The sequence below is a fragment of the Ptychodera flava genome, chromosome 18, assembly GCF_041260155.1.
Source record: "Ptychodera flava strain L36383 chromosome 18, AS_Pfla_20210202, whole genome shotgun sequence".
In the NCBI taxonomy this organism is placed as follows: Eukaryota; Metazoa; Hemichordata; class Enteropneusta; family Ptychoderidae; genus Ptychodera; species Ptychodera flava.
The window spans coordinates 28,861,461-28,888,473 of NC_091945.1; the positions used below are offsets into that span (position 1 = coordinate 28,861,461).

Here is a 27,013-nt window from a genome sequence, read left to right on the forward strand (position 1 = left end):
CCAGGATGGCATGTCTGCGACGTACGCCTGGATCGCTTGCTTTTCATCTTCAACTACATCACTTCGTATTTTCATTTGCAACTTTTTACTTTGTCCCGTTTTATCTTTGTAGACCCACACTGCAAATATTATCAGAAGCCAACTGATGCTGAAGTCGAGATAGCCCAGCAACCAGATGAGAACCAGAAGTCCCAAAACGATTCCATACTTCTTCACTTCTTCGATCTGTTCGGCCGTCTTGTTGGACTTTTGTGCTTGTGGGGCTGCCGCATCAACCTGTTTGTCTGCCATGTTGTGCAAAACTATCTAATTCCTACGCAATAACAAAATTACTATATGCAAACTAGTAATATACTGGCCTTGCACGCGTTCGCGCGTCCATGGAGATTGGTGGAGTAGCTGAACACGGTATTTTCGCTGGCAGAAGTCATCCATCAAGTCACAACCAAAACACTGAATGTTACTGCGCCATTAGGACTACTTTTTTATGAAAAAGTGGAATAGTTTTAGTAAGTAATCAACACAATTTAAAGGACCGTAATTTAAAATCTAAACTGTATTAAAAGTCCTGTACAGAAATGTGAACATTCGTTAATTATTATTTTTGTTCTCATCAGCGTATTAATTTTTACCCTAGGGTCAGTAATAGGTCAGCCAAACGCAAAACGAGCGCAAAGTAAAGTGGACCAGACGACTGAAACAATGTAAGAAATACGCATGCGCATAGAGCTGAATATTTTCAACATGGCGGCGCAGTAGCTGTCAAGTTACTCGAGGTTTTTACACAATTTACCAAAGTTTGTCGAGTTTTAAGGTATTTGTCGCACCAACGACAGAAAGATGCCATCAGAGAAGGTGAGAGCATTTACCAGTCCAACAAAAATACTCAACACCCTAGAATTTTGAGTCTACATCAAATATCTCGCAGTTGCTAAGAGAAGCCGTATCCACATCTGTGTTGTACATACTTGACTGCCGTGCAGCATTGCAAATTGTAAATAATGTTATGCCCGTTTTCTCGCCATTTTCCCTGTTGTACCACCTTTGATGGTTCCCGTGATGGACCTCAGGCTTATAACTGGTGGCTTGTTAGTTGGAACTGTTTTTTAGAGTTATACCTGTGTCATGACACCCAAAGTATAAATTTTGATATCTGAAAACTGTACACAGCTTGTGGTGAAATTAGGATAATAACTATAACAAAATAATGATGAAAGTTTAAACTCACATTGTCAGCAGCATAGTTGATAGAACAAACCTTACCAGTGGTTCTCAACTTTTATCGCGTGTGGATTTTAATAAATTCATGGTCATTGCACTGGTACTAGCAAAAGACTCAAAATCATTGATTTCTGCAGTACTTGTTCTCAGATCAGGGCGCCACATTTGTTAAGTTGCTTTACTGGAGGAAATTAAGCAACAGATATATAACACATGATCTTATGCAATGTAGATATAGAGATCTGGAAATCCTCAACAAACGTAAAATTTTTAATCTAAAAGTTTATTGTTTTTGGTAAGGTGGTGGGTACATTGTAACAACAGTATTCAGTTTGTTCCATCTCCTCAAATAGTTCCTTTTATATATAAAGAGTCAAGCCCCAGTAAAATTACTGTGATATTCAGTTACATGTACTAGCTTAATCCCCTTGGCAAAACTCAGAAACTGACCGTAAAGTTTCTCAACAATGAGAGACAGTGAACTATTAATTTGTGAATCAACCTTTTGTAGTAACGGTAGTATGTGTGACACTACATATAAAATTGAAAAAAATTGGCATTCATTTAATGTTTCTTGATTTTGACATGTTTGAGGATAACAATATCATGGAATTATTGTCAAGTTACATGTATTGCTATTGAAATGAAACATGATATTCCGAAGTCAGAAAATCATTTACTTTTCATTGCCCTGACCATGTTGTTAATTTTTACCAATGCAGCACCGTTCTAAAGAGGATACATGGGGCTCCAAGGAACTTTCAAAGTCAATTAAGGTAAATTTTGCTATTATATTATATTATATTATTATATTATATTATTATATTATATTACCAGAAAAGTAAAACCCAATTTAAATCTATAATAATTTCACTGTCACATGTACATGTGTTTCTCAATACTTCACTGACTGCCACAGTAATTGGGTTGAAGTGATAATCACTTTGGTTGAACTTGTAGTAATTGTTGCATAATCTGATTGGTTAAAATGCGATCAGCTACCTGGATATTATCTTTAGGCAGTTTCAATGGGTGAAACCCTTTATTCGAACAGACCATGGTACAAACAAAACAATGTATGTACACGTACATGTGAACATAGAAATATGTGTATACGTGATCACGTTCTATCCACATGTATTTGTTCGTACTTCTGAAACATAATTCTTCAGTGTTTGTCTCGCATAGAAGGAGGACACTGCAGAAGTCAGTGTGACATCTTACTTCAGTAGGCCTTGTACCTTAGTCTTGGTAGCTAAAACTTCAACTAAAGTGCTGAGAGATACGAGAATGCCAATACAATGTGACTTATGTCACTTCTAATCAAAGTACTTCTTTTGAAGAAGGTATTTTTCAACATTTTATGATGTACATCTCATGTTCTTTACTATTCAATTTTTATACTGTTCATGGATTAAATAATGAAATGACACACTCACTTTACTTTCTAAGTCAATTTCTTACACACTCACCTACCAAACTACCCACTCACTCACATAATTTGCCACGTTCATCTATTGACAGTGCTGTCAGTTGAGTGACTTTCATTTCATGATGACTCACAGCCACATTAATTAAAATTTTAGAAGTGACCTTGCATTTATTTCACCCACATAGATAACAAAAGGTTTCACACGGAATTTACAGATATATAACAATAGAATAAAACTTTCAGAGAACTGGTGAAATTTTTTTTTTAAATTTCTCTTATTCTTATACTTCCATTTTCAGGAAGCAACCTCAGATAGGTCTGAGCGCAAGAAACACAGGGACAAAGACCGTGACAAGGAGAGAAGGAAAGACAGACATTCAGCAAGAGAAGATGAGAGAAATGATTCTGCTGATAGAAAACACAGAGATAAAGACAGAGATAGGGAAAGGAGGAAAGAGAGACGGGAAGATGGAGGTATGGAACTTTATGGAATAGGTCGAATGAAAGGATACTGTGTACCTTGGAAATAACATTGCTTTCTTCTGTAAAAGATTTTAAAATTGAACCAATATTATGATCAGGAAAACTGCAAGATGCTTGTGAAAATCCATTTTACCTTATAATGAATACTTGCAAGGAGCATTATTCTTTACACACATGCACTGATAATATCACAACGTATGCAAATGTGAAGAATTGTAATTTTTACATGTTACTCAATGTAGCAGGATGTTGCTACTCTGCGGCTAATTTGTGACCTGTGTAATTTGCAAGTTACCACATCGTATGCTGTGATGTGTGATTTAGTGATTTACACTTGTATCTTTGACCATAAACAAAGTAGGCAAAGCCCATTCTGGACTTTTTGTTGATGGCTATTCATTGATTAAATGCTAACTTTCAGAGAAATGAAAATATCTTTAATAGTCAGGTCATGGGTGATAATTTTAAGATACATGGCAAAAGCAACTCTGCAATTCAAAGGCTCTAAATCCTAGCACCCCAAGATCATAGGATGGGGGAAAACCTTGTTCACAGTAGAATGTGCCTCTGAACAGATATTCGAACACTCAATTTCTATAATTCATTTCTGGTCTACCACTTGTAGGGGCTCATTTTGAAGCTCTTGGAGAAAGTAAAGTTTTCACTGGTTTAGTTTTGTGAAAATCAAAAAAAGTTGTTTACCCTTAGCGTTAACAAGGGATTGCAGCCACTTTGAATTTGGTATTGTATTTATTAGGTAATTAGTTTCTAGAGTAACAAAATTTGCATGATTACCCCTGATTTTTATTCTTGATATGTTACTGATGAAGAGAAAGCTTGAAAGTTTCATCGGGAAAAGTTTTAGCAAAAAATGAAGTCTGTCACTTTGACTTGTTTGAGGTGCACACCACCTTAATAATTTTTTCAGGTATCCACACCAATTTGTGTTTAACCTCATGTAGTAAAGATTATCTTACCTCATTGACTATTACAGTAGAGCACATATTTTGATTTTCAAACTGAACCTACACAGGATTTGTGTGAATGGCAACGGACTGAAATATTTAGTGGACTTGTACTGTTTTGAAAATATTTTCCCAAAGTAAATCAATATTTTGTCAGTTTATCTCCTCATCAAAATTTCTCACATGCCTTTAGGTGTCCCTTGTGTTTTAGCACAAAGAACTGCACAGTGTGTTTCAAAGAGTGACCTCTGCTAACTGTCTTACTCACTTCATTAAATCTGTAACTCAAGCCTTGACAAAATTGTTACATACAAGGTACATCTTGCTTTACTTCATCATTAGTTATATGCTGATTTTTATCTAGAGAGTGGTCTACTACAATGTGTCCATAGTGTTTTCACTGTTGGCTTTTCAAGTAGATATTTGTATAGTTGCACAACCTGTAAGCCAGAAGAAGTTATTTTAGGGCTTGAAATGCTTTCTTTGCCAAGGAGCAATACGGTACCCAAACAGAATAACAACATAATGGATTCACTGTTTATTGCTGATAGTGATCATGTAAAACTAGAAGAATATTTATCAGAATAGTATATTACATGTAATTACTTGATCAAACATTTGGTCTGAGTAACACACAGCTGCACTCAGTATATGCAAAAAACAATACAAGTGAGATGCGATGTTGTCGTCAGCAGAAATATTCTCAGTCTATGGTAAAGTGTCATGTTTCCACAGAGATTAAGAGATTTAGAATCAATTTATTCAGGATTGCGTGTTCAATTCAAAGGCTGTTGATATGAGTGGCACCCATAATGTCATGATGACATATGCGATGCCTTTCCTTTCTTCAATGAAGGCCTTTATTTGTCTGAACTTTATCCATGGCCAGAAGTCGGGATTTTTTCATTTTAGACATTTTTACATTTTAGTAGTGCATGTTTGACATGTTAGGTCGGAACTAACAGCCGAACTAACGTGACCAAGAAAGCCAAACTTGCAAACCTATCGTGTATCGTGCAGACCCAACATATCCGCACCTATCGTTTCTAAAATGTCTAACGTGTATGCCAGGTTGGAACTAACGTGCCTAAAATGCCAAACGTGCAAACCTATCGTGTATCGTGCAGACCTAACGTTAAAGAACCTATGTCTAACATGTATTGCATTTTAGGGCGTACAAATAAGTCCTATTCTATCATGCCAATCGTGCAAACCTATCGTGTATCGTGCACGCCAAACATGGATGCACCTATCGTGTCTAAAGTGTCTAACGTGTATATCATGACTGCACAATTGACATATGGTACCATTCGACTTATCTGGACATACACGTTAGACATTTTAGACACGTTAGGTCCGTACACGTTGGGTCAGCACGTTACACGATAAATTTGCACGATTGGCATGATAGATTTTGACTCTTGGACAACCTAAAATGACATACACGTTAGACATTTTAGACACGTTAGCTCCGTAAATCTTAGGTCGGCACGTTATACGATATGTCTCAAGATTCACGTGATGGCCTACAAACACGGTAAGGTCTAACTCTATCATGCCAATCGTGCAAACCTATCGTGTAACGTGCCGACCTAACGTGTACGCACCTAACGTGTCTAAAATGTCTAACGTGCATGTCATTTTAGGTTCTCGACATGGGTCAAAATCTATCATGCCAATCGTGCAAACCTATCGTGTATCTTGCAAACCTAACGTGTACGGACCTAACGTGTCTAAAATGTCTAACGTGTATATCATGACTGTACCGTTCAACTTATCTGGAGACCCTAAAATGACATACTTGTTAGACATTTTAGACACGTTAGATCCATACTCGTTAGGTTTGCACGATACACGATAGCTTTGCATGATTGCCATGATAGATTTTGACTCGTGGACAACCTAAAATGACATACACGTTAGACATTTTAGACACGTTAGCTCCGTGAATCTTAGGTCGGCACGTTATACGATATTTCTCAAGATTCACGTGATGGCCTACAAACACGGTGAGGTCTACCTCTATCATGCCAATCGTGCAAACCTATCTTGTATTGTGCAGACCTAACGTGTACGCACCTAACGTGTCTAAAATGTCTAACGTGTATGTCATTTTAGGTTCTCCACATGACTCCAATTTCTATCATGCCAATCATGCAAACCTATCGTGTATCGTGCATACCTTACGTGTACGGACCTAACGTGTCTAAAATGTCTAACGTGCATGTCATTTTAGGTTCTAAACATGGGTCAAAATCTATCATGCCAATCGTGCAAACCTATCGTGTATCGTGCAAACTTATAACGTGTACACACCTAACGTGTCTAAAATGTCTAACGTGCATGTCATTTTAGGTTCTCAACATGAGTCAAAATCTATCATGCCAATCGTGCAAACCTATCGTGTATCGTGCAGACCTTACGTGTACGGACCTAACGTGTCTAAAATGTCTAACGTGCATGTCATTTTAGGTTCTAAACATGGGTCAAAATCTATCATGCCAATCGTGCAAACCTATCGTGTATCGTGCAAACCTAACGTGTACACACCTAACTTGTCCAAAATGTCTAACGTGCATGTCATTTTAGGTTCTCCACATGAGTCAAAATTTATCATGCCAATCGTGCAAACCTATCGTGTATCGTGCAAACCTAACGTGTACGGACCTAACGTGTCTAAAATGTCTAACGTGTATGTCATTTTAGGTTCTCCACATGACTCCAATTTCTATCATGCCAATCATGCAAACCTATCGTGTATCGTGCAGACCTTACGTGTACGGACCTAACGTGTCTAAAATGTCTAACGTGTATGTCATTTTAGGTTTTCAACATCGGTCAAAATCTACCATGCCAATCATGCTGACCTATCGTGTATCGTGCAAACCTAACGTGTACGGACCTAACGTGTCTAAAATGTCTAACGTGCAGACTTTTACAGTGTTTAGTCATGCACGTTTGCCTTACACGTTTGGGTTTTATAATGTACAATGGCATACAACTCCCCATAGCACGATAGCTTCAATAATGTGAAACGTGCATTTTTACCAACTACTGGCCATAGCTCATGAACTTGGATATGCCAGATACCAGTATCACACACACAGCATCATGTTGTAGCCTCACAGGCTGCATGAGACAGATTCAGTCTATCAAGGAACGTGTAAGACATGGCGCGGCATACTTTGCAGTTTGTGCAATGTAATGGACTCAGAATGATGCTCATTGAGTATTGCTGGGGTGAATAAAGAAAATCGCATGACAAAAGTACGAACAAAAACGTGGATACAAATGTATGCAGTTACAGGAATACCTCTGTTCTTATGCCTATTTACACACATGGTGCTGTTAATTTGCACCACTGTCCATTTTAATGTATGGATTCACCTTCTGACAGGCTGTGTTTGCAATTTTTTACCCAGAACACAGGAAAGACAGGGATAAAGATAGAGACAGGGACAGGGACAGAGACAGAGATAGAGATAGAGACAAAGACAGAGAAAGAAGAGAAAGAAAAGAACGTCACCGTGACAAAGAGGAAGATTCAAGAGACAGACACAAGGAAAAAGACAGACATCGAGATAGAGACAAACACAGAGATGATGTAAGTTGTGCTTGCATATTGTAGATATCAACCCAATCCAACATATACTGATGAATGTACATAATCACGTCTTCTTGGGCCAAAATTGTATTGTTTATCTCACAAGTTTGGGGAATTTGTGTCTTGGACTGATGGTATGAATAAAAAGTGGTACATTCTTGAGAATCAGTGGTCATAGAGCTTTTGGCTCAGTGTCCATACGTATCTTCCCATTGTGAAGGTGAAGTACACAATTTATAGTTGAAGTGACACAGTTATTAGCACTGGTCTATGTACACTGTACCCTGTACAATGGTTTGTTTTATTGTGAATCTTTTGACACACCAGAAGGGAAAATCTACTTGATATAATCATGATGAAGTTCTTTTGTTTTTGACTTGATAATTTTCATAGCAATTCATTGAAGTGTTGAGTTAATTTAGATAACAAGTTTGTATTCATGCCTTTTTTATCACACATATTTTAATGCCTGTACTATCCTAATATTTAGGATGAAGAACAGAGGAGAGAGGAGCGTAGAAGGCGAAAAGAAGAGGATGGAGAAGGGAGAGAAAGGCGGAGAAAACATCGGGATGAAGAAGATGGAGAAGATCGGGAGAGACGGAGAAAACATCGTGATGGGGATGAAAGGGATGACAAAGAAAGAAGGAGAAAGCATAGAGACAAAGAGGTATTTAAATCATGTTACTCTTTCTTCCAGAGATGTCTTTAAAACCTTCACTCCCCATTTCCCAGAATGTAGGTATGCCTGTCCATTGTAAACAATTGAGGTGACTACAGTCTGATAGCAAAAGGTTGAAAAATTCAACAGCTTTTAACCAGTAGTACAGTTTGTAGTTTGCTTGATTGAGGCATGTTAGATATTATGTAAATTGACAATATGTTGAAAGAAATTAATATTTTGGAAGTAGCATTCTAGTTTTTTTCCGGAAAAGATCATGTCATTGTTAAGGCCCAGGGAAAGGCATTGTATTTGTGTTAACAAATCTCTAACATAATGCAGAAGTGTTTTGGACTGTTCTGCAGTTCCAAAGGGACAGGGCATGTACAGGTATTGATACAAACTTCTCACACTTTGCTGGTTAGGATGAGGGGGATGATGACAGAGAAAGAAGACGAAGGGAGAAAGAACGCAGACATAGGGAGAAGGTAGGAGAAAGAGGGTACACAGGTGACCATTCAAAATGTGTCACATCTAGATGCACAGTCTGTCTGAGTTTGTTTGCATGGAAAACCTCCATTGTGTGTCCAATCTCTATCCTCTTACTCCTCAGTATGTCCTTGCATGTATTTGTCTACCATTGTAGCTGTATGTGTACTACAACCCTCTTTCTTTCTACTATTTTGTTTGTATCTGTATACTTTGCATGTATATTTTGACTTATGTGTTTTTCATCAATATCCAGTGTGCTGTAGTTCAATGTGAATGCTTTCTGCATCATGTACAATTGTATGTGTGTTTTTATTTTTCCTTTTCAGTGTCTTATGTTACTTCCATAGGAAACACATTTGAATGAACTTTCTGCAAATAGAAGTTCATGTTCTCTTATATAGATGTTGTCAGATGCAAATTTTTGTAAAAGTTTACAGGAAAATGGAAGAATTATAACTTTTCTATCATCAGTTTTTGAGTCAAGGGACGTTAAATGCATACCTCCATGCAAAGTTAGAGTATTGATTATTATTCAAAATAAATTTTGCTTTGCCAGTGTACCTTTTGATCACATGCTGTATCTCATATCACTCCATCTATTCCAGAATGATGAAGACCGGGAAAGAAGACACCGGGATGACAGAGATGAGAGGGACATGGATAGACACAGGGATAAAGACAGAGATAGGGAGAGAAGACACAAGGAAAGATCAGAAGATGATGATGAAGAGAGAAGGAGGCGACATGAAGAAAAGAAACGAAGGAAAAGGGAGGAAGAAGAAAAGAGAAAGGAAGAAGAAAGGTATTGTGGGTAGTTCATTCTGAAGTTGTGCACTTAAATGCACTGCCATCATCATGTTTTCCTATTTGCATATGTACGTATAAATGATAATGAAATGTGACTGCAGTTGACTTTGATGTGAAAATTAAAATTTTTTATCTGAGCTGAAATTTAATTTATTTGTTTTTACAGGGACGAAAAGGAAAGACATAGATCTAGGAAACATAAAGAAGAGGTAGGAATATTTTTTGATATTTGTGTTTCATGAGGAGATTCTTGACATGTCACTGACTTAGAAAGTGTGTGGAGATGTGTGTGCCTCGGAGCTTAAACTAAAAGATTGTGTACCAGTGTGTTCTTTCAGTTGAGTGTTGAATAGAGAAATAGCTTTGGTTTCTGTAGCTTTGGTCATGTCCTTTATGGCAGGCAGATGCTTGTGGTATTTTTCTCCTGAGCAGCATGGAATTGACAGTGTTCAGGTGAATTCTGAAAAATATTATACAGAGTGCTTGTAACTCTTTCCATGTATTATGCAGTGTGGATCACATTGCTGCATATACAGGCAGTATGCATATTCAGAACTTGCAGTGAGATAACAGTTTTTACTGTGTTCTAGACAACTTTATGTTTTAGTGAATATGTATGAATAATATCAAATGGAAGATAAATGTTTACATGACAGATAGAATCCTAAAACAGCACTGGTGTAGTATGGGCAGAAATTTATTCTTTGAAAGATGTATTAAAGTAGGTGATCAATGTGTTGACTGTCATGTCTACTAACAATCCAAACTGTTTAATAATTATCAACAATTATTGTGTTAAACCCCGGTGCGGGGTATAAAAGACCCCTAACTCATCGAAAATTCATAATGGCGCTTGAGTGACAACTGGCAACAGCAAGGTAGACCGCTCCGTAAAAATCAGCCGAAGCGATTCTCAAACAAACATTATTGGCATACCATAAACATAGACTGTTTCATAAACACGTAGGCCATACAGGTATCCGCAAAGTTTCACAAAGCCTTTTAAAATTACGACGATATAGGGGAAAAATCGCTTTCGTAACAAAGGAAATTGCCCCCAGGGAACAGTCGTTCCGCGTTTCAAACAATTGTCAATCATTCAGTGACGCGCAGAGGTGTAAACTGGTCAAACATTTGCTGTGCCTACGAGAATAATTACGATGTAAACAAACCATGTGTACGCTTAGAGTTACATGTATATTGGCATGCACACAGAATGAAAACTTCGTGGTTGTCATAAACTATTTTACTAACAAGCGTTTATGATGCAATGACATCGCGAAAGTGAGCCATTTTCGGTCGTGACTTTGGAAGAGATGAGTCAGTACCGGTACGATGTATCCTTGCGAAAAGTGCGTACACCGTATTTTACAGAACTGCAGGCAGAGTCCATAGTTTACAATGACATCGAAAACAAATAAATACTAAAGCATGGCGGTAGCCTCCATGATCAATTTAATTACAGTCAGTCAGTCAAAGAGAGCCACTTTTTTAAACAGCCCCCCCAAATTTACGGCCGAAAGTACCGGTACGCTACAGTCGCTTTTGATATAAATGCTAGCCCTGAAAACCCGGGCTGAAAATGGCCGTATGTACACGTGTTCTCACACATGGCAATGACATGTCGTGTTCGGACGGTTGGTAAGGTTTTGACATACCGGTTGCCCCAGTAACGTTTGGACTTCTGTTATGAGAATGAAACAAAGCTTGTAAAGACATCAAAACAGTATTTGTCAATGTCAGTTCAAGGTGAGCAAGTGAGCGTCGACGCGTCGTCACCCGATCTTCTTCGAAAGGCTTAGGCCTATTGATACGTGTGTCCGAGATCGGCTCATTGAGTTGGCACTACATCGTATGATTTCGACAAAGGTTGGACTTTAATTTCTTCAATAACGAAGATATCTATGAACCCAGTCCGTGGTTCATCCCATTGCTCCGAAAATGAACATAACTCGTGATTAGTTGTCCGGGGTCACCCTCAAAGCAACCGAGCAGCCGACCTCGATCGCTTACAGATATCGTGGTACGCGAGATTCATGGAAATCTCGATCCTTCCGTGATGTAGTGAACTTATTTTTTTATTTTCAGCGATCGGCCATGACGTCGCGTCGTTCACCTATTTCCTACCATTTTCCTGACCGTGTTTCTTAGTCAATGTTTAAATCGGTAATTCGTGATTTCAACATACGAAATTGCCAGCTTTGGATTATTTTTAATGTTTATGTTTATTACTTTCTTGATGATTATTTCCACAGCGTACGGCGCCATTTCCGTATGTAGATATGGCGGTCAGCAGCCGAATCATTCTCGAACGATGACATGACCCCGAAACTTCAGTAAATCAACTCAGCAAAAACTTCAGTAGATCAACTCAGCACGCTCCTGTTTTTATGAAATTGATATTTTTTCCTTCTTTCTTTTTTCTTTCACGTATTGCGAAGGCTGTACCTAAGCTTATAGTCAGAGCGTGAGTTGAGAGCAAACAGATTACCCAGATAATGCGAACGATAGCAACCGTTACCAACAGACTCATTATGCAGAGCCATGCCCCAAAACGCCCACCCAAACTTGGCATTAATCCGGATCCCGGTCCATTTCGCCCCGGGCTTTAAGCACACTCATCATTCTTAAAGCTCTTGAAGCCACCTGAAAATGCATATTGCTTCACTTATGTCTATCCAAGGATATGACGTGATAATGATTAAAAAGTGCTTCACTGTTTGTAGTTGTGTAAAAGTACCACTGAGTACGCACACGGTATCTTCATTCTAAACCACTATTGTAGACCTGTGTTTTCATGCATCAGTTTTGAAACATCGAGCATCATTTTATAAAAGCATAATGCAAAGTTTCAAAGCTGTTTCAGTACTTGCATATATGACATAAAAATTTGAAAGTCTTTGTGTCTACTATACTGGTTGTAGAGGTTGCATCCATTTGGTGTGAAGTAGTGTTGCAAAATAGTATGTTTTTCATTGCCCACCGTTCTTTATCAAAAATAATTGTCAGTGAAACTTTCCACAAACGAATTTATTCCTTGTCTTCTATTGATGTCACTCCCAGAGTTCAGTTTTGTTCATCACTGTTGCTTAAAAGCAAAGCCGGTAGTGTGAAAATTGTAGAAAGTTTTTTAGTAATTATTTCATTTCGCTCTGTGAGGTTTTAGATTATTTTTTCATTTGATTTTGATTTTATACTCAGTAGAAGTCTCATTGCCTTTTCTCCCAGGAGCCTTTACGGCCTCGGCGACAAGAGGGCAAAGGTCAAAGCTTTCGTGTAAAGCGCCAACAAGAGCAAGCTGTAAATATCTTATGCATGACGCTTCTCTGTAGTGGTAGTAGTCATGTGAAGTGTGTCAATCCCTTTATAAGAAGTACATGCATGTTGTGTATGTCGCTCATCATCGTGAAATCTGAACATTATGTTAACAGAGTTCAATAAGTGCATGCACTATGATCCTGTCATATACCTTGGTCACAATCCAGTGCTTTATTTTAGAAAAGATGTTCAACTTAACAGCAATTGTCATCACGTTACTTTCTCGAGAAATTTTAAGATCAAAATCATACATTCATGTCATATTTTTTGTAAGACGTCCCGTTCAAAAATGCAAAATTTCTGTATTACTTGTGTAAAGTTACAAATTCACACATCAAATTGTTTGACAGGTATGAACAGGGTCATTTGTGCTGTCGCTAGTTTGGTAACCCTACCTACCTGGATCTCTGTGTAAAATGGATATTTATGCATGACAACTCATGAAAGTAGTTCAGTCCATTTCATCATCAGGGGGAGGATTTACATGTAGGAGTGATTATCCCCTTCATGTGGTTTTGTCCATTGATCACCAAACGTCACAACGATTTCACCTTATTGGATTTGTGAAACTTTAAATATATCATCTTGCAATGACCAGCACCATATGCTGTCACTTTGATGCCAGGATAGATTTCTCAAAAAAACTGACCATGGCAAATTTTCAAACTGAAAAACATAACAATTTATTGATGTAATTTTGTTAATGTTTATGCAAGGAATGATGTGATCAATTTTCATCTGAACAATGCACAAGCAGGAAGATTACTGATTACTGTTGACTCTATGGCCATGGTACCCTCAACTTGAATTTTACAGAAAACTATAATGGACGTCAATCTTGACACCTGGATCTGTGAAACTTTTTTTTGAATCGTTTAAGATTTATTACTGTAAATACCAGCCGGCAGAATGAAAAATTACCCTGATCATATTAAATTTTGAAATGATCAGGAAATTGCATATTTTCCATATTGGAAGATGTTGAATCTCATGGAACCCATAAAATAGACACACATGTATCATGACCTGTGACATTTTAAGTACTAGTATTTGCTTGAAGGTAATCTACTCTTAATCTGTCAAAGATAGTCTGCATGATACAAGCTGATGGCTCACTTTTTAATGTTCACCATTCACATTAATCACAGTTGTACTGTTTGGTGTACACGTTGACAATGCAGTCTGCCAACTTTGGTATTTTCAATTTGCCTGCAAGCACCAGTGTATCTTTAGTTCTCTGTTATCTGATGAAACCTCCCAGCTCCTCAAGGACTCTCAAAATGTCTGCGTAATACTGTGCATTCCTTGAAACAGGGCAACACCCTTTTCACCTGAACTATGTGGACACATCCAACTCTTTCCAAGGTGTGACGTGGCTAGACCTATTCATGATGAGCTACATGTAGGTGTTGCATATGAAGATACAAGAATAGATTTTACCCACCAGCACCAGGCATGCCATGGGAATTCCCGTAGTATCTGTTGACGTTTACTAAACTGTTTGTTTCTTTGTGTGTTGAACTTCCATAAATCAGCCATCAGTGGATGAAGAAGAAGTACAGAACGACAAACACGGAGTTGAGGTAACCATGGGAGATGATGATGATGATGGATACAATTACGACGATGATGAGTTTGAGGTAAAATGTTCATAATTTTTTTCCATGTAGCAAGTGCTCAGTGTTACCGCCATGGAAAGTGAATTCCAAGGAATGATTCTACTCCGGAATAAATTTGATGTGTCATGTTCTACAGACTCAGTATGCCCAAGAGATCATGTGACGGCGGTACAGACAAATGCATGTGTTCAATCACGTATGAAACATATTTCTACCAGTATGCACGTTTATTCACGTAGCTTTGTTTTTACAGTGTGTTCCATTCAAATTCCATGTTCCTCTCATTCTCATCAAGTTACTCATACTATGGTTTTAATGATGATTAAGGCAAACTATTTTTGCAAAAGTTCGGAGAGATTGATGTAATAATCAGTATTTTCCCATCTGTTCTGATCCCAAAAGGACTACGATGATGACTTTGAAGATGATGATGGTGACAATGACAGTGAACCTCAAAGAGAAATGTCTGCTGTGAGTAATCACCTTAGAGCAGAATCTTTCCAAGCGTCAACGGCAGTCTTTTGAAAAAAATTATGTACTTGACACAATATCGTTTTAGAGTATAGATAGAGCAGCTAATGAGCAAAAGATATCAAATCAGGTCCAATAATCATTATCATTCAAGGTAACTATGAAATTTACCAGGCCCAAGGAATATATCGAAAATGACAAAGGCAATTGGGTCATCTTGAACCACGAAATAGTGGTGGTACCAGGTGTCCAGCCAGCTGCACCCGTCAAGATTGACCCAAAGCGACAAATCCATTGTTATTTGGTGAATTCATCAAATTACTTTTGTGAGTCAAAATTTGGTATGCTGTCACTCATCATTCGAGAAACAGACAGGTCATATTTTGATACAACATCTCCGTATCTACCGTAGAACTTCTTAAATGATTTCACTAATCTACTTTCTGAGAATCCTTGCCTCACTAACTTTTGAGCTAATAGGCTGTGTCTAACTCGAAAGTCTTCATATGAATTGCATGCTCTACTGTATCTACGGAGTTGAAGCTGTGTGCATCTGATTATTTGAAGCAGCCATGGCTTCTGCCACCAGCACAAGAAGCAAACAATGCTAATGCAGATATACAGCTAGAACTGTGTCTTTCTATGATGTTTCGTAGTTGGGAGATATTGCATGTTTTCATGTGTACAAAACAGGCACAAACAATCTGATGTAAAATTTTGACACAGTCACGTCCTTGCATACTTCGGTAAGTTGAAATGATATTCTTTAATCAACTCAACAGCTTGGCATTTTTCAGTTGTTCGTCTCTTTTTCTCCTTTGCAGAAAGACAGAGAGCTTCATGAACTGAGGAAAGCTATAGAGGCAGAAAATATGGCGACACTGAGGTCACGGCAGAGAGATACAGATTCGGTATGATCATGAATATCTGTTTCCCTTGAACTACACACAGTTGTGCATTTTGTGTTCATAATCTCTCAAACAACTTGTAACAAAGTGACAGATCTCTTTGAAAAATGTATCATGAAAAATTTGCATATGTCATGAATACGTTTAATTTTTTATGCTAGTGTAAGACTTCAGTACATGTAGCTGTAGAAGATATACATTATCCGGTTAAAAAAGTGTTGATTTGACTGTGTTCAGATACATGGACGTCAGCATTGAAAAAATTAATTCGTGCAAGCTCCTTCAGAAACTGACAGTGCAAAGAATTTATTGTCATTCTGCCATTTTCTGGTAGTCAAAAGCAGTCTTTTGTTTCTCAGGACCCAGTGAATTAAATTCCAGGCATGACAAAGTGAAAGTAACACAATAAATCAATTTTCTGTTCTCCCAACAGTCTGGTGTGTCGCCATCAAGCAGTGGTAAGTACTTATATTGCTATGAGTCAGTCATACATTAGTCAGTCATTCCAGCAAAATTTCACTTGAACCCCTTGGTTTGTAAAATTTTGTGTTTATTTTGTTAATTTTATAAAGTTTTTATGGTAAGCAAAGGGCATTGTACCCATTTTATGTACTTCTGTGTTATTTAATTTTGCAGGACACACTAGAATTAAAAACAAATGAACTTTTTATTAACGCCTTTTGATTTTATTAATCATGATGTAATGGCTCTCCATAGATACTTCAAGTTCAAGACCAAAAACTGGTCGAACTGGCCGCACATTTGTCAACTTTGTGGCAGCCAAGCAGAGAGTGATCAGCGACAAGGTGTCGTCTAAAACCAAGAAACGCGGCAAGGAGTTGATGCGTCTGATTGATTTGGATATCGCATCGTTTGACATGTTCGATTTACAGCCAACAAAGGAATATGAAATGTATATCAGGAGTTTTGGTCGTTCCGATACCAAACAAGTGAGTAGCAATCACTGTCTCATTTCACTGTCCTGACCTCAGTTGTGTCAGTGTATCTTAACGCAAGACTGTATATTACTAGGGACAGTCAATGCCGGAGTACTATTCAATATTATCCTAGACGGTGTTTTTCTCAGTATTTGTCATAAAAGACTTCCTAACACAAACAGATTACTGCCTTAAGCAAGGTTTGGTCCGCCATTCTAAAGATGCAGTAATCTCAGACCCATGTTGTGAATTGGAAATTATCACCAGCTACATGTGTCTCAGTGGAACCTACGTTTTCGAATTCATATTCATTGCTGTACATTTTAATTGGCTCTATCACTAGGCATATGTGCAATGTAATGAAGATAATATTGACAGAGACATACAGACAGAAGAAATTGAGTACAGACAGAAATGGACACAGTTCCCAGCTGATGATATGAGAGGATGTGGAGGTAAAGCCAAATTCTACAACATTTACATATGCATATCGGCATTTTCTCAGCAGCAAAAAGTCATTTTGTCTAGCTTACTGCTAATACTTGTTTGGGCCATTGAAACGCAAAGTTTTAGTAAAATTTTTGATTCCACAACGTCAAATATATCTGTTTGACTGATCTTTACTGCAACTGAAGTAAACAAATACTCTATGAAGCTCTCTCAGAAGACTCTTCAAATTTATTGGAAACTGCAAAGTCTTTCAATTTTGATGAAACCTATTAATTTTGTCAGTGTCCTTTAACCCTTTGCACCCTGACCCCCTGGTGACCTATGACATCATAGGGACATTTTTTTCTGAGCCGGGTTCAAAGGATTAACCCTTCCATCATCATGGTTTGACCCAAAACCTGTTGTTATCAATGGTGATTGTGGACCTCTTCACAGGCAGTTGGGTATGAATGGGTTAAAGTCTCTATTTTACACCTTGATCTTGCCTTGCACTCCCTTCATTGCTGTATTCTACAATTAATATTTACCCCTGACTTTGCCTGTAAGGTGGCGATGATGAGGTTGAAGATGACGAAATTGCAGCCTACAGAGCAATCAAGAAAGACATTGATTCTGCCAGATTAGTGAATTTCCTTCAAGGAGCTGGACAGGTAATTATGCAAATGTTTCCCATAGAATAGCCTCCTCCCATGAAAAAAGAAAAAAATGACCATTCATTCTGGCTAGTCTACAGTATATATTTTGCGTTTCTGCATGTAGTCAGATTTATGCTCATGAACTGAGCGTGTATTACATTTATGTATTACAATACTTTTTTGATTGAATTCACTTAAAAAATTGAAGTATGCATTTCACATTTGTCAGCAATTTTATGACAATCATGCTACAAAAGAATATTGATCAGTACACAAGTGTCGGTGAATTTCACGCTTTTCAGTGGAATGATAAAACTGTTTTTAGAGGTCTAACTGATCATAACTTTGATCATCTTTGAGGTGATAACTGTCTTACTTGAAGAAAACTTAGTGGACAAAGGAAGTGGAAACCTGCAGAGCAACCAGAGACAAATTGTCTTCAGTGAAGGCTACACTCAACTCAATCCAGATCTACCATTCTTGAAAGGTATGTTGGCAGTGTCATTTTCACTTTGTTGTTATGCTGTTTTTGCCTATTGTGAAATTTTCTCATACATAAGAAAGGTATGTTTAATCCTTTTCCTGCCAAGTTCATATTTCACCATCAGGTCAAGTTTGTTAAAACTAGGGAAGCACAATATGTCCCATTAGGTGCATTTTAACAAAAAATTGAACATTTGAAGGCACCTGAAATCACATATACTGGAAACATGATTTTTACGGACTAAAGCTGTTGGAACAGACCAAGCCAAATGGGTGGAAATGCATATATGGTTTTAGCTCAATACTGCTTTTCACTGAGTAGGCTGATAGGGAAGTGATACTGTCTGGCAGGAAAACAGTCAGGAGTGATAAGTAATTTTTTTCACCGATGAAGTGATATTTGAATCTATTTATTGATGTTCATTATTAGGCTGAACATTTCACAGATAAGTGTGCACACGCACTGAATACAAAACAAGAATGATTATCTACATGGACAAATTAAGTAGAACGGCATAAGCAAACTTTCCAATTCTCATGGAATCTCAAGAACTTTATTTTAGGGTAGTATGCTACTCGAAAGTGAAAGACATACACTTTTGCTAAAACTTTCCTCAATTAAACCTTCAACCATCCTCTTACCAAATCAAGAATAAAAATCAGAGTTAACATGCAAAGTCATTTACTAGAGAAACAAATTGCCTTACAATGTTACATTACCAATATTTGAAACTCAAAATGGCTGCCATCCCTGTGTTAACTCCATGGAGAAAATTAAGATTTTGATTTTTGAAAACTAAAAAAGTAAAGCATTCTTCTAATATGCAAAGAGCTCTAAAATGAGTCCCCACATCCATCAGTGGTAGTTCAGAAGAGAATTGTAAAAATTTGAGAGTCCAAATATCTGTCCCCCATGGCGCATACTATCATAATAAAGATATCCTACTAATCTAGGGTTGTACGAAACACAGTAGCTGATAAAATGTTGTCCGATTTACATCAGTAGATATCAATCTCTATGATAGCAAGAAAGATGTGCTTTTTTGCTGGCTAGTCCACTCAATTTATGTCTCTCTATTCATTTCCTGAACAGATCGTCATGTTGTACATATAGAATTCCATCCAATACAGACTCATCTCATGCTCACTGCCTACAGCATGCCCAAAGTGGTAAGTTCTGTTTCAGTAGGCCTTTGTCCACATTTTGCCATGCCAAGATTATGAGCTAGTTAAGAAGATGAGAAATTAGAATTTTCACATACTTTCATTTCATCTGAAACCAAAGTTTGATATTCTTTGATGTTTCTCATTCTTATTGTGAGGGAAAAGAATTTGACAGTGTTTTTGATATTTAAGCAATTATTACTATTTTTTGTGTGGACTATATTTATTGAATTTTTGTCTTTATAGGCCTTATCAAAAGACAAACTAGCAAACACTGGCTTGTTGTGTGTCTGGAATATCAATGAGCCTTCAAGACCACAGAAGTAAGACACTGTTTGATTCATTTGCACATAAAATTACACATCTTTCAAATCAATTTAAGTTTTGTCAACTCCTTGCTGTTTCTCTCAGTTTCAATCAGTTGTTTGGCACATGTGTCATATATTGATAATCTCAAGTTCTAGAGTAAGAAAGTCTTACAATTGCAGTTTTTGCCATTTCATCTTGTTTGAAATTTGGTCTCAACGATGTTTATATCTGATTTGAAATATTAATGACACTCTTGCAACATGTAAACTGCACAGCTGGTGTTCATTTACCAAATGTCATCTTTCCTTGATCACCAGCCCTGTCATTTACCTGATTTCAGTATTTATTATTTATCAACATCATATCTGTAGGACTTTAAGTGGGGAATGATCCTTTTGAGAATATCGGCCCACTTATACTTGTTTTCCACTCCCATTCACCCAGGGTACTAACATGCCAGTCGGCCCCTCTGAGCTGCTGCTTCAATCCCACCAAAGCAACTCTGGCATTTGCCGGCACAGCCGATGGCTCAGTGGTTGTGTGGGACCTAAGAGAGCCGTCATCGATGCATCATACGCACTCCATAAAGCAGGAAGAGTGGGTCATACGGATGCCTACGTACAGCACTGATGGTGTACATGGCGATGAAAACCACCACAGTCCCGTCACCACAGTATTGGCTATAGTCTCACCAGTGGAGAGTATGAAGGCATCCCTACCCAAAGGTGCTGGGGTTGGAAATGTTAGTGGTAAGTATCAGATATTGTACACGATTCTTGATTAATTTAATGAATATTCCCAATTAATAATCAGTAATTATCATTTTATTTCGGGACTTGAACAATGCTAATAAATGTACCGTAATTATTCCTTCTGTTGCATTCCTGAACCAAACGATCTGTACACAATCAGTTTTAATGTGATGTAGTATATTTTCCTCTTTTCACAGATGAAACTACAGGGCTTTCATTCCAGTTAGCATCTATTGAAGAGCAAGCAATAATTAATTTCTGGGTAAGTAATTATCTCATACTTCATCTTCTGAATTATCGAAAAGAAAATATGCAGTTCATCTTTTCAAGAATCATGAAGAGAAAAAACCTATTTTTTGGGAAACTTATATTTTTGAAAAGAGAACATATGCCCATCGTCCAGTGAGCTGTCTATTAGTAAGATGAAATGTTTTTTACATGTTCTGTTAGATCTTTCCAAACTGGTTTTACACTGTATTACAGACTGTGTTTCTCCCCTGTATCAGAAGTGCTTGGTTCAACCCAAGTTTGTGTTTTCAATAGATGGGTATTGTTTGACTTGTGTAGTATTCAGGATACCTACTTGCAGATGAGTGGGAGATTTTGATGAAATGGGGCGAGGAATGAGAGCTAACTGCAGTGTATGTTGAGTATCAAAATACTATAAAACTGAATGCATTTAAGTTGATTTGTGTAACCTTGACTTCCACAGACTGTTGTTGAAATCACAAACCCAGACAAGGCAGGGTCTGAATCAGATCTAGGTGAGTAATTCAATACACCAATTGTTCCGTATTCTGTCCAGGAAGGAGTTTGTCCTTAACAGCTGATTAGTTTCCCGACGAGTTTCTCCAGACATTCAATAATGAAATATCACAACTGAAGGCAATGAAGTGTTTTTTTAATATACGTTTTGTTGTGACCTCATTTCTTGTTTTCTGCAGTTTCAAGATCATCCTTTGCTTAACCAATGATGGTCAAGTGTAGTCCTCTATAAAGAAAGTGTGATCTCACAATCAAAGTTTTCTTGAAATTCCACGTCACAAAATTTTCAAATTAATTTTTTAGCTTTTAGAACCCAAGATTTGTATTCTCTTGACAAAGGTTTTTTGTCAGAAACTGTGATGGTGGAACTTTTAGTGTGTATCTGAAATTACTCAACTGCATAACAACAATGGACTCTTCACCATGAGGCTCCATAATGTTTCCCTCCCTCCCTTAAGTGTTTCTTTGGTGTATATAGAATGATTAAGTATGGTATGTTGGTAATTACGGGAATATCTTTGAAGGAAAGAATTCTAACCTTCTGTTTTACTTGCTTTCCATGTAGGTTTGATGCCAGGAGGCAAAGTGAAATTAATAAAAAGTTCATTTGTGAAGCTGGAATCTCCTGCAAGGTAAGCTATCAGTATTGTAACTCTTGAGTTATCATACTTAATAATGCCATAGTTTGCATATCAAACGGTCTTTCTGAGCAAAGTCGGAAAGTCCAACAAAAATTTGCTCTTTTGAAAGAAAATGTGCATCCTTGCCCAAAATATGACCCAATCGTCTCTGTGCTGTTTATTGTTGGAGAATTATGAGGGGCCTTGATACAGTTATCCAAAAGTCTTATCATTGCATCCAAAAAGCATCCAAAAGCAATGAATTTGGTGTAGTTTACATGTAAACCTTGGCATAAAGGACTGGTTGCATTGAACCAGACCTGATAATGTCTTAATGGGGACCGTTAGCAACGTAACCAATATGAGTGACCATGCTTTTCTCAAGAAGTACACGGTGATCCTGGTATCTCTGCAGGATGAAGTTAGTTACTTGTCTTTTATATATTTGCAGAGATATAAAGACTAAATCCTCTGTACGTGCATTCCAAATGCAACTTCTACCTAAAGATCCCAATCACTTGTATGTAGGAACAGATCTGGTGAGTATCATTGATAATATAAATCTGCCCTCAGTTAATTTAAGGAGCTCAGACACTGACTACAAATCTATGAATGAATGACCTTGTAGTGGACTATTTTATTGCGACTACAAATCTATGAATGAATGATCTAGTGGTGGACTATTGTATTGCAATATGTTTAACACTTTGAAGTTGCTTGTTATGATTTGCAGTGGAAATACCCTTGTGCTACCCATTCTGATTGTAAAAGCTGAAAATTTCCTTTCAGCCTTGCCACTAACAGTGACTCTAGCAACAAATTTGTAATGACAACTGTTCTAGCGACAAAATTGTAACAATGCTGGTAGTAAATATCTCTTTGCCTGAGGTTTCATTTTCATGTAAAATTAGAAAATGACATCTCTTTAACTTTACTTTTCCTTATTTCTGTACAGGGATGTGTTATACATACTGTGAGATATGGAGGCAAAGCCCCACCTAAAGCTTTCAGATCGGATTTAGGTAAGGTCACATACTGCCAGTAGAGCCCAACTTGTTCGTGGAAAAATGAATTCGTCCACAGATAGCAACATGCAAAACTTTTTTTTGCTTGCTATCGTTTTAATTCAGTTGTATCTTAAAAATTAAGAAAAAATTGAGTTAAAATTCCCTCTCAAAAGATACATGTTGCTGTCATGAATATATTGTGATGGTGCACTCAAATTTTTGATGCTTTCGTAGTTAGGTCAGTTGTGTCAGATTAATCCTAAAAATTGTTTTGTGTACTGATACTGTACATCTCTGCCATTCATTTTCAGATGTACCTGTTGATATTGTAACCTTAGATTTTTCACCATTTGGCCTTCCTGTTTTTGTGGTAAGTAACAGCAATCTACAATATGGTTGCCAGTGTAGCATTAAAGTGGCATTGCTTTGTCTTCTTGACAGTCACAAATGGAGATAACATGTCAGTAAAGAGACTTTCATGAATCATGTTATTGAATCAAAGAAATGGTTGTGTCTTTATGCCAACGGCACTTTCTTCATTTTCAGTTGATAATTTCACTTCAACTACAGAAAATTCTGCGGCCGTGGCATTCTTCGGACTTACTCTTTCAGTATACTAAATTATGTTATTACTCCAATAGCTTGCTTTTTGTTAGTGAATTTGATCTTATTGTACTAAGAGAGTTTTCCTACCACTAGTTTTAGAAGTACATTAATGCTTATTTTATTTTCATCGACAGGCTGGGTGTGTTGATGGTTCATTGAGACTTCACAGTACAACATCAGGTATGTCTCACATACTAGTATCTACCCACTTCCAAAAAATATTTACATCTTTTTGCCTCATTCAGAATGTCAAACCTATACCGTCTTTTACTGTAATGCCATCCTCATGCTGATGCAGTGAAGATGCAGTGAACTGAGCCAAAATTAATAACAGTTACATTTTACTACATACGGATTGTAGAACTAAATATAATTACTGCAAATTTCAACATAAATTGATTACGAGAAACCATATCCTGCCTAATCTCACGTTTAGATTGCATTTACTTTGTTTCCAAATGCATTTCACTGGCTTTAAAGATTGCATTAGAGAAGCAGATTTTCAAGCAATTATGAAAGAATAATCCATGATAACATTTTACAACAGTACATCCTTGTGAAATTGAATGTGGAATTTCTATCATATTTCATACTAAGCAAGATTTTATCACTTTTACCTCCCATCAGAGTACCCAATGGTTACGTGGAATAACTCAACCAATGGTATGGCCATTGTCAAAGTACAGTGGTCCAGAAGCAGACCGTCTGTCTTCTATGTCATTGATGAAACTGCAAAGGTCTATATTTGGGATTTACTAGAAAGGGATGGATCACCGGTGAAAATAGAACAATTTGCAGGAGGAAGGTGAGTTACAGACCAAATTACAGGATGCTTTATGTCCCAGTATTCAAGAGAGTGCATAATTAGACACTAAAGCTGGACAAAGTAATGATGACATTAGTATTGAAGGTATACAGTCACCTGTAATCTAAATATGCCCATATATGATCAAAGGGGCATTCCTTGGTATTCAAAATTCCCATGTGAGGGCGCTGTTCTAAAAAAGCAGCCACCCGCTTAAAATCAGTGATTGGTTAGATTTTCTCTTTCCATGGTAATTGTTGCAAAATTTGAATAGGTGACAGTATACCTTTAATGACAGTTTGAAAAATTAATTGATGACAATAATGAAACTGCCACAGACATGACAATATTTTTTTTATTTTGAAGAGTTAGTTACATTTGTAGTAACTGACCACTCTTCGAAGAGTTATAAACTGGAAAACACCATTAAAATGATTGTCAATAGTTTGTGTCATTCCACTTCACATGCATTGTTGACTATGAGAGAAAGTTTACCTGCTTAGAGGTAAAAGTTGAATCTTGCCAGCTCAACAGTCTTGGAATATTCCAGCTGTTTTCAATAGTGTAGTCAGCTCTATAACGTCACACAATGTGAGTGGGATAATGGTTCCTAGGTAGACGTCTCTCCATAATTAGATTCCATTTCTGTCGTCTGCCAAAAGTTAACGCTTTGAAACATGAACAACTACACTGGACACTGTACTTACTCACAAAATGCTTTGCACTGGGATAATGCTGTGTTTTCTCATTGGTTTATCACATTAGGTTGACCACCTGCTCTTTGTCCAATGACCATTCAGCGACAGGATTAGGGCTACCAGGCAGGCGGCCTGAGTTGGTAAGTAGTGTCACACAGTTTTCAAATAATATTTTCAAACATACAGAATATTGATAAGTGGCCAGGGTAGTGTGGGATTTCACAGATGTATCCTTTTTCATGGGTAGGAAAATAAGTAGCCAAAATTAGTGAACAGCAAGTCATTTTGTATGTTGTCTGATGAAAACTAAAGACACTTCAAGGGCAGGTCACAAGCGTTTATATAAATACCTTTTAGTTAAAAGATACAAACAAATAAACAAAATGGATACAAGAAATACAAATCTATGAATATCTGACAAGTATTTGCTTATTCTCTGTTCTGGCATATAACATAGCCCTTTGAACTTTAATACTGAGCTTCACCTCTTTGACCGTTTGTTAATATTTCATTTGTTTTCTCCATTCTGTGTTTTCACAGGCAATAGCTGCTGAGAGTGGAATGATTGAAATCCATCAGTTGAATGATCAGTTTTACAAAGCAGCGGCTGATGAACTGGACAGTGTTGCCAGCTTTCTTGAAAAAATCATGTGAAAAGTACAGATGTGCTGAAACTTAATTTCTAGAGATCTATAACTTGTTTGTATCAAATTGTCAGTGTGCAAGAACTCTTTACATTGTGTGAACTTTGACCCTTGAACCCAGCATACCTGGACCAAGATGACCTTCTGTCATCTGTTTGAAGAACGCAACCTGCTCAGGGTGAACAAGTGGCAATTACCATAAAAATGGAAAGACAGACCCTGAAAATGTTTATGCTGAGCTTTCTAAGCTATACTGATTAAGGTTTTGTTGGTAGAAAATTAACTGAATGTCTTGCGCATGTGAAAATTCAGACCCTCCATGTGTTTTGACTTTTCAACACCAAGCTCTGCAACCAAAGACCACATTGTTGATAGTTGTAAGTGTTTCTGAAACAACTTTTTCAAGTGATTGTGCAGTGTCAGACCCAGTCTCTGAAATTGCATGAAACTACAAACATACGCATTATCAGCATGGATAGGAAAAAGACACCTTGAAAAAACAGTTCAGTAAAACCCCCTGACACAAATTTACCAAAATTTAATAATTTACATCCATTGGCAAAATACAAAGACACTTACTTTTTTGACTTTTGAAAGATTTCTTCACAGGTTTTTCACTCTTTCAAATTTTTACTTTTGACTAGATGTAAATATCACACAGGCAAGCTGTCATTATACTTCTGTCGTACTGTTATTCAGTCCGTCCACAAGTCACAATAAATACTTTGGTCACACTAGTGCCTGGATGAAACACTTTCTGATTGGTTCATAACATACACTACTGGGCTTTCATAGCATGTTGGATTGCAATGGCACTATCTGCTCAAATTTAGTTCTGTATTCAAATATATTCAAATGTCATCAGTGTAAAATGATTTCCACAGTTTAATTTTAGTGCACCATGGTATGAAAATACAATGCTCTAATTATTGTACAAAGAGTCATGCATAAGACAGTGCTATGCCATGACTGTGATAGCATTTATCAGAATTTATGTGATGTAGCTACAATATGAAATGTTGTCCTCCCAAAAATATGTATGACTCGCATACTTTTCTTAAAAGATATACAATGCAAGTCCCAGATCACAACCATTTATCTCTAAGGTTTTTATCTTGAGGGACAGAATTCAAATTCGCATGTGGCATGTCACCTA

The 27,013-nt window shown here is 37.2% G+C and overlaps 2 protein-coding genes across 16 annotated transcripts in view; one reads left to right on the top strand and one right to left on the bottom strand.

Annotated features, from left to right (window-relative positions):
* LOC139117309 (extended synaptotagmin-2-like) overlaps positions 1–696 on the bottom strand; it is a 70,505-nt gene extending 69,809 nt beyond the window's left edge. For 4 of the 10 annotated variants that reach the window (XM_070680309.1, XM_070680312.1, XM_070680305.1 and 1 more), the window contains exon 1: positions 1–431. In XM_070680309.1, coding sequence (XP_070536410.1) covers positions 1–291 — 291 coding nt within the window. In that variant the 5' untranslated portion in view covers positions 292–431. The other 6 variants (XM_070680307.1, XM_070680311.1, XM_070680304.1 and 3 more) reach the window with 4 other exon arrangements.
* On the top strand, positions 683–26,610 carry LOC139117308 (cytoplasmic dynein 2 intermediate chain 1-like). Of its 6 annotated transcripts, XM_070680298.1 has the most exons (30): positions 701–855; positions 1,944–1,997; positions 2,953–3,127; positions 7,524–7,705; positions 8,196–8,375; positions 8,792–8,854; positions 9,464–9,660; positions 9,832–9,874; positions 12,894–12,965; positions 14,519–14,623; positions 15,005–15,073; positions 15,898–15,984; positions 16,415–16,439; positions 16,699–16,931; positions 17,263–17,374; positions 17,916–18,019; positions 18,365–18,491; positions 19,581–19,657; positions 19,898–19,974; positions 20,405–20,709; positions 20,910–20,974; positions 21,425–21,476; positions 22,043–22,109; positions 22,549–22,636; positions 23,053–23,119; positions 23,416–23,474; positions 23,845–23,890; positions 24,338–24,515; positions 25,281–25,353; positions 25,754–26,610. In XM_070680298.1, exons 1-30 carry the CDS (start codon positions 841–843, stop codon positions 25,865–25,867), a joined length of 3,111 nt encoding a protein of 1,036 aa, XP_070536399.1. In that variant the 5' UTR covers positions 701–840; the 3' UTR covers positions 25,868–26,610. The 6 variants fall into 6 exon arrangements, with proteins under 6 accessions (XP_070536402.1, XP_070536399.1, XP_070536401.1 ...); XM_070680301.1 differs by lacking the exon at positions 12,894–12,965 and having other exon boundaries at positions 683–855; XM_070680300.1 differs by lacking the exon at positions 8,792–8,854.
* Positions 26,611–27,013: the final 403 nt, after the last annotated feature.

Excerpts from the sequence above, each read along its gene's own strand:
- LOC139117308 (XM_070680298.1), top strand. Across the intron at positions 8,376-8,791 it reads GAAAGCATAGAGACAAAGAG|GATGAGGGGGATGATGACAG; the intron begins GTATTTAAATCA and ends TTTGCTGGTTAG. Across the intron at positions 23,891-24,337 it reads ACTTCACAGTACAACATCAG|AGTACCCAATGGTTACGTGG; the intron begins GTATGTCTCACA and ends ACCTCCCATCAG.